The sequence below is a fragment of the Elephantulus edwardii genome, unplaced genomic scaffold (assembly GCF_000299155.1).
Source record: "Elephantulus edwardii isolate Elephantulus edwardi_28Jun2011 unplaced genomic scaffold, EleEdw1.0 scaffold00398, whole genome shotgun sequence".
Lineage (NCBI taxonomy): Eukaryota > Metazoa > Chordata > Mammalia > Macroscelidea > Macroscelididae > Elephantulus > Elephantulus edwardii.
Window position 1 is genome coordinate 242,321 of NW_006400148.1, and position 8,715 is coordinate 251,035.

General features: G+C 39.5%; 1 protein-coding gene across 1 annotated transcript in view; it reads right to left on the reverse strand.

The window, feature by feature from the left end:
* The window catches only part of TNNI3K (TNNI3 interacting kinase), a 617,968-nt gene that overhangs the window by 107,040 nt on the left and 502,213 nt on the right, over positions 1-8,715 (reverse strand). Inside the window, exon 23 of the mRNA XM_006902367.1 lies at positions 2,652-2,711. Within this exon, the coding sequence (XP_006902429.1) occupies positions 2,652-2,711 (60 nt within the window). The remainder of the gene's footprint in view (positions 1-2,651; positions 2,712-8,715) is intronic.

Below are 8,715 nucleotides of genomic sequence, written 5' to 3' on the forward strand. Positions count from 1 at the left end.
CTGCAGCTGCGCGTCGATCTCCTCTGGGCTCGTGTACTGCCGTGCCCGGCCTTTATGGCCACCTTTCCTCCCTCCTTTAGGCATCGCGGCTCCAGTGGGTGCTGCGGCGGCGCCTCGAGATGGCCGCAACCTCTCTTTGAAAGAGTCCATTTTGGTGTTCATCTTTCTCACTTGGTAAAGACTGCACCAGGCAATCTCATCAATATAATACAGGAAAGTTTATCAATTCCACCATTGTCCTTGTTTCTGGAATCCAACTACTGATCTAACTAGTTTCATATCCAGTGTAGGAGAACCTTTGTTTGGTCAAGAACAAAGGTTCAAAGGTCAAAGTTACTTTTTACCAAGTCCCAAAGACTTCTCTCTACATCCAAAATCTCTGCAAAAGCTGTCGCCAAGGTAGAAGCTCCTGAAGTTCTTCTAACTATACCACTACTTTCCCCTACTCTGCATAGGTTTCAAAACGGAAAAGAAGGTAAAAAGAGGCTTTCTATATGAATTCTGAAGCTTCATTCTACATAAAATGCATTCTCTTTAGCTCTATTAAAGTCATGAGACAGCCCATGGTAGCAGACATGACATTCTTTTACAGGGGTCTAGGAAGGCTTCTAGCAGCCCTGGTGGAATGATAAGTTAAACGATAAGCAGCAGTTAATAAAAATTGCCGGTCACTCATCAGTCCTTCCATGGAGGAAAAATGGCAGCTTTATAACCCCCAAACCCATCAGTGAAAAGTTGCCATGAGTTGGAATCGACTGGATAGCAAAGATTTTTATTTTTAATTGGCTAAGTTCCAGCGACATTTTAAACAAACAAACAAAAAGGATATTTAGTGTTTGGTTTTTTTGTTTTTCTCTTTTTCTAGTTAGTTAGATTTTTGGTTTGTTTTGTTTTGTTTTGAATGGTCCCACTTTGAGAACCTGTTGTATAGTCCCTGGGTGATACATGCCATTTTTGTTCCTTCCCTTCATATCAGATTTCTCCAACCATATAAACGTCTTGTCTACCCCCTCTGACCATAGTATTTGGCATTTGGGAATATATTATTTTTTATTTACTGCTCATATTTAACTCCCTTGCCTGCTTTCACATGCTATCTCCAGACCAGGTGCATAGAAAATTAAGGCAATTACGGAGAAAATTAAAGCCAACAGCTCCTTGATATTAAGGGAGAAAATTCTATTAGCCTGATTAGCAACATATATCACTTTATGCAACATGTGTATTCTGTGAAAGTAACACCTCCCAGTCAATTTAGGCATTAATTTTGGTAATAATTTTCCCCTTTCCTCTTGAATATAAATGGGCAGGAGTCCGACATTTTGGCTTACCTTTCACTACTGTTGTTGTTACATGCCATTGAGTTGAAAGCAACTCATAGCTGACCTTTTAGCAGGTTTTCAAGGCTGTAAACTACAAGGGAGAGGATTGTTCATCTTCCTGCAGGGGTAATGGTGGATCCCAACTACCTGCTTTAAGGTTGGCAGTGCAACTTCTTAACTTCTTGTGCACTAGGCCACTAGAGCTACCAATCTTTCCTGTACTCATGGGCGTGGGGGAAGGGTGTGTGTGTGTGTGGGGGGTAGTTTTATTGTTGTTGTTGTTTTGTGCCACCTGCAACTCATAGCAATCCTATGTACAACAGCTCTGAACTCTGCTCTTTGTTGAATCAACTTCATTGTCTCCCAAACACTTATCCTCAATATTCAGTCACTTCTTTCCTTTAAAATGTGTGTGTGTGTGTGTGTGTGTGTGTGTGTGTGTGTGTGTGTAAACAATGAAGAACAATCTCCTCCTCTGTGGTTTACTGCCTCTGAAAACCCACTTGGAGGATCAGTTATGTGTGAGTTTTGACTCAATGGGACACAACAACAGCAACAGTGCTAAGTCGAGCTGCAATCCCGAAGGCACACAGCTGGAATCCACCTGCTGCTCTGAGGGAGAAGGATAGGCAACCTCCTTCAATGCAATTTACTGCCTCTAAAACCATACTGGAGGGTTAGCTATGAGTCGACTCAAGTTGATGGCACACAACAATAACACATATTTCAAGTACTTGAACTCTCATGGCTTAGAGGTAAGGAGTTGTGCTCCAATCCCAAAGGTACTTGATTCAAATCCCTTATCTACTCCACAGAAGATGAGCAGTGTCCTCCCTCAAGAATTATTGCCTCTGAAAATCTGTGGTGTTGTCAGTTATGAGCCAGTTCCTACTGGACGCTACTTAACAACAACAGTTATTTAAGTTGAACTTGTTTTTCTGTTTCTGTGTGTGATATGTTGGGATGTTGAGAACTGGTTGGAACTCACCAGCCACTCCTTCAGAGAAAAACAATCAACGTTCTTTAGCAAAGACAATCTTAGAAACCCATTGAGGGTCACTACTAGTTGAAATCAATGACACAACATTGCTTTGGTTTTTATGGTTTTAGATTTTTAGGAAGAGCACGAATTCACTCCGGAATTTTGTCTTTACCTCTGTAGCTGCACCCACTCTGCTCTATCCCAAGAATTTCATAAAGGTTAAATATAAATGGAGCTTCAGAAATGTACTTATTTTCTTTCCACAGGGCTCATTTTAACCATATTTCCTGACATCCTTGGATAGACAGGCTTTTTTATGGACACATTTTAGAAGTTAAGGGTCTTACCTCAATGTTACAGAGACACTCTTCTAACTTCTTAACAACTTCAGAAAATTCAGGTCTTCCCTGTAAATAAAGAAAAGAGGTGGGTTTTTTTTTTTTTCCTCTCCTCTCTTGAGAATAAAAGGGTAGAACCCTTTGGATTTAAAAAATGTGGGTATTTGCATTTGTAAAGAATGAGATTAACAATAAAGTAAATTTTTATTTAAAATACTCTTGTATTGAAGTGTTAATTGAATGTTCATTTGCTGTTAAGGGACAAATGTTGAGTCTCCCTCTGATAAGAGTTTTAAGTCAGAATTTGCAACTACATTCAGATAATGAAATAGTGGAAAAGCTTTAATTAGCCTTGTTTTTAAATGGCAGGTTTTCCTCTTCAAAATGAAAGAATGAAAGTGAATTCTAAAAACTATTACCTATCTCAATGCCTTATAACAAGCTGCACAATATGTCTGTAGGAAAAGAACCACTACAGCTAATTTTACAATTAGCTTCACTTTTGAAAAGACCTTCTCAGATCCAACACTCAGATCAAGATAGAAATCTCTAATGAGGCCTTATATCAGGATTTAAAATAAGGTTTTTGTCTCCAAATATTGCCTTTAAAGATATGGTCCATTGTGAGCTCTCATGTCAGATGAGTTTAGTCACATAAACATGTATTATGTTGTGATTTTACCCCTGCCATTGTTCTAATTGCTAGGGATATAAACATGGTTATAGATATATATGGAACATTTTTAAATAAAAGAATACAACAAAGTCTTTTGAAAAGATTGTATGTCTCCTTTCGTCAGGCCCCTCATCTCTCCTTTTCCACTGCTTTCAGTATTAGAAGGTGGAGAGTCCAATTTCATGTTCAGGTGAAGTTACCAGTTCATTTCGATGCTTCATAGAACCCCCTTCGTGCTGCACTAGGCTGAGAACACTACTTCTCCAAGAGTTCTCTCAAATGGAAGGTCTTTTTTTCTGGCACACTGTGTTGCCCTAGGTTAGTGGTTTGATATAAAGGGTAGGGTGCTCTGGGGTCTACCTTTCTTAATGCTATTTCCAGAAGATCCCTTTCTCCTTTAAAACAAGTCACCTTCCTAAATCATTTGAAGATACGAACTGATGGCTCGCTTGCTATGTCCTCCCACACCATCCATACTCATTACACTGCGCTGGCCTCTTAGTCCTTTTGCCTTATCTTCTCCAATAAACATCTCCTCCACCATTTCTCAGTCACTTAGCCACATATTCATACCTAGGACCCAATACTATCAAGTTCTCCATGCTTGCAAATGCCATCAGATAATTTTCGGTTCTTCAGCCCCTTATTTTTTAATCTCATTCTTTCCAGAATCCATACTCCAATAATCTTTGACCACAACGGTTGTTACAAATCATTTCGAAAGCAAAAGAAAATTTTGTATGATCTTTTCAAATATTTTTAAAATAGAAACCATGAACACCATTGTTCACTGATTAAACCATGTTTCATTGTTGGACCTATCCATCTCCCCTAATTTTTTTCCCTTTCATTATCTTTTCACTGTCTCCCATCCAGCTCATTCCCTCACTTCATTTTACCTCACTCAGTTCTGACTGGCAGTGGTAATCACTTTCAGCCTCAACTATATTTTCCTGCTTTGGTTTTGTATTATCCTAGGAAAATCCCTTCTTGTTGTTGTTATGTGAAATCGATTTGTCTGAAACTCTTAGCGACCATATGTACAACAGCCCTAACCTTGGTCTATCCTGAACCAATCTCACTTGTCTCAGACACACCTATCCCCATAGAGGGTCTTCCCCTTCTGTGCTGTCCCTCCACCTTCCCAAGCATGAGGTCCCTCTCCAAGGACAGGTCCCTCCTTGCAGCATGTCCAAAGTATGTCAGACAAAGCTTCAGAATTCTTCCCTCCAAGGAGCAATCTAGTTTAACCCCCTCCAGGACAAACCTATACATTCTCTTAGCAGTCCATGATATATTCTATACTCTTCTCCAGCACCACTGCTCAAAGGCATCAATTCTTCTTCTATCATCAGTAGTCATTGTCCAGCTCTCTGATGCCTAGCAAGTGATTGCAAAGTCCATGGTCTGGATCAGGCACATCTTGGTCTAGAGTAACACTATTGCTCTTGGTCTAGAGTAACACTATTGCTCTTCAGTACTTGGGAGAGGTCTCTAATAGCAGACTTTCCCATCACAATAGGTCTTTCAATTTCCTGGCTGCTGATGCCAAGAGTGTTGACTGTGGAGCCAGATATAAACTAAAGCTGTTAACAATCTCAATCTCTTCATCATTCATCATGATGTTTCCAATTGGCCCAGTGGTGAGAATCACTGTTTTCTTAATATTGAGCCTCAATACTTTAAATAAACTCATCCTTACTGATCTGCCTTAAAAAAATCACAATCCTAAAGCCATAACAAGGCCTTTAGTACTGCCTAGAAATCTTATTCAATGTTTCTAGCCTGCTCACTCTTTCATATTTTAGATGGCTATTTCATACTTTTTCTCCTTTCCAAAAAATACCTACTTTCTACTACCACATCAACTCATCTATCTGTATCTAAATCCAAATAATCTACCTTCCCTCTGTTTCTGTGGCTGAATTTTGCTGCTCCTGCCTGAGGCCAACCCTTGTTATTGTTGCTGTTGTTGTTAAGTGCCGTCGAGTCATAGATGACTTATAGCAACCCTATGAATGAAAGATCTGAACACTTGTATAACGAGGCCAACTCTTACTATGTAATAATAAATTATCTCCTCTAATCCACTTCAAAAATAATTTTCCCTTCTACAGTTTTTCTTTTTTTTTTCATTGCCTCAGGTCTCTTGTGTCTATTTGGTTACTTTATTTAGACATTTAATTGAGCATTTGACTTTTAAAAAACACACTTTTGTTTTTCTATCTCTAGCCCGGTACTCTCCTTTCACTCCAAATTTATATATGCAATTGCTTGCATTTATAGTCTTCTCTACTTCAGTGGAAATTCTGGTGGCATAGTCCACAGAGAGGCACGCTGCTGACCCAAAGGTGGAGTCTCTCTGGTGGTTCAGATCTACCAGTGGCTCTGAGGAAGAAAGAAAGAAAATCTCCTGTGTGATTGGCAGCCTCAGATATCCAATGGACGGTCACTTATGAGACAGGTCTGACTCTTGATGCTTACACCAGTGGGTGACAATTCCATCTTTCTACTCAGAGAGGCTGAAATATATCTAATTGATAAAAAAGGGGTATAAAAATGGAACATTTAAGAGCTATGAGAAAAAAGAAATACTAAAGAGAAGTAAAATTGAAATGATTTCTAACTTCTCATTGGTAACAATAGAGATAGAAGGATGTGGAACACTTTAGAATGCTCAAAGGAAACAATGATCTGGACCAAAATTTTATATACAGTAAAAGATCTTTCAAGGAAGATGATGAAATAAAAGGAGATTTTGATAAAAACAAAAGTAAAAGAACTTAAAATAAATAGATTTACATTGTTGTTGTTGTTACGTACCGTCGAGTGGCAGGCGACTCGTAGCAACCCTATGAAGGAGAGTCCTCAATGCTTGGGTGCCTTTCTTCCTCTCTCCAGGTTCATAGGGTTTCCGGAGGCAAGCTATTATGGAAGTGGATGCCACTCCTCCTTCCACATTTGTTCAATAGGGGAGCTCCACCCCACTCTCTGTCCGCATTGTAGCCAACCATTAACACATTTGACACATCCGTGTGACAGTGTTCAGCCTCATAGCAAACAAAAGTGACTGCAGTACAGATTTACATTGTAAGACATGTTAAAGGAAATGTAAATTTGGCTTGACCTCAAATTGAGCTGTAAATTAAGGGAAGTGAATGAGATTATGTGACATGTAATGAAACATGTGAAAACGGGAATTGTATATGGTAAATATATTTAGAGGGTAATTTTTAGAAGTAGCTTCATGTTTTCATTTTGCTTTTAGTTGCTATTGAGTCATTTTACAGAACAGGACTGCTCTGTAGGCTTTCAAAAGAGAAGAAACAACTCAAACCCATTGCCATAGAGTTGGGAGTTGGAGTTGGGTCACACCTGACCCTCCATCGATTTCTGAGGCTGGAAATTGTACAAGAGCTTGCACATTTTCTTCCTGCAGGGCCTTTGGTAGACTGGAAAACACTGGAGAAGGATAGCTTCTGGTTTGTTAATGCAGCTCCCTCGAGGACAACCAGATCCCCTTCCATTGTGTTTATCTGGTTATAGTCTTAATAAAAGCACATCAGCTACTTTGTTATTCCATGGTATTGCTGGGCGTGGCTAACTCTGAGAAGAATGGGAATCCCAGAACACTTAAGCATACTTATGTGAAATATATACTTGGACCAGGAGGCAATCTTCAGAACAGAGCAATGAAATGCTGCATGATTCAAAAATGGGAAGTGTATATGCTAGGGATGTGTCCTATGTCCACACATTTTCAATCTATATACAGAATACATCATCCTAGAGGCTGGGCTCTAAGAGGAAAAGTGTGGCATCAGGAATGGAGGAAGACTCATCAACAAACTGCGTTATGCAGATGACACAACCCTGGGTGCTGAAACTGAGGAGGATCTGAAACACTTGCTGCAGAAGTCAAGGACTGCAGCCTTCAATATGGATTGAAGCTCAACATAAAAAAAAATAAAGATTGTCACCACTGGGCCAATTGGCAGCATCATGATGGATAGTGAAGAGTTTGAGATTGTTAATAGCATCAATTTGCTTGGCTCTACAATCAACAGTCTTGGCACCAGCAGCAGGAAGTTAAAAGATGAATTGCATTGGGAGAGTCGGCTGTTAGGGACATCTCCAAGTACTGAAGAGCAATGATATCAATCTAGAGATTAAGGTGTGCCTGCTACATGTCATGGTCTTTGCAATTACTTGCTATTAATCATAAAGCTGGGAAGTGACTAGGGATAATAGAAGGAGAATTGATGCCTTTGAGCTGTGGTGCTGATGAGAAGTGCTGTATATACCATGGACTGCTAGGAGAACAAACAGATTCATCCTGGAGAAGGTGAAACCAGGCCTATCCTTTGAGGCAAGGATTTAGAAGCTTCTTCTGTCCTTCTTTGGATATATTTCAAGAAGGGACCAGTCCTTAGAGAGGGAAGTCATGCTTGAGAGGGTGGAGAGACAGTGCAAGAGAAGAAGATCCTCAATGAAATGGACTGACTCAGTGACTGGAGTAATGCAGGTAAATGTGTCAGAAACAGTAAGATTGATACAGACTAGAGAAGGGTTTAGGGTTGTTGTTCATAGAGTTGCTATGAATTGCAAGTGACCCGATGACACATAACAACACCACAACATTGCTGGATAGGTTTGGACTGTCTATCTTTAGGCATAGAGTCACACATAAATTATTCATGTTACTATTGTTGTCGTTAGGAGCCATTGAATCTAGTACAACTGATAGAGTCCCAAAGAACAATTGATCTAAACCCTGTCTGATACTCTGCATCTCCTCATCATTTCCGGAATACTTAAGTCTGTTGCTGAAAACTATGTCAGTCTATCTTGTTGAGAGTACACCTCTCTTTTGCTGATTCTTAACTTTTCCAAGCATAATGTTCTTTCCAAGTAATAGCCCTCCTAACAACATATGCAAAGAACATGAGATGAACCTTTGCCATCCTTGCCTCTAAAAAACACTCTGGTCTACCTCTCTTGCTTTTAAGAAAAAAACAATAATTTTTTATTTTACATTTGTTTGCTTACAAAGGTCATACACACTATCCTTCATTCACCTTGTGTTTCATATCATTATCCCAGTCATTATATTTTATAAAGTTAATCAACTATGCCTACAATTACCTTGTCTTTCTAGATCCCTATTGCATCTTCTCCATTTCCTTTACCCACCCCTCCTTCCACCCTTCAAATTGTGCAACCCTAAAATTTCCTCCTGCTCATGCTCATCCCGCCGCTCCTACCACCATCCCCAGATCCTTAGACATATTTTACTAGTTATCTTTCTATTTCTACAATAATGGTCTTATACAGTATTTGTCCTTATGAAACTGAGTTAGTTTGCTTGGCATAATGCTTGTCAGTCCTTCCTAAGTT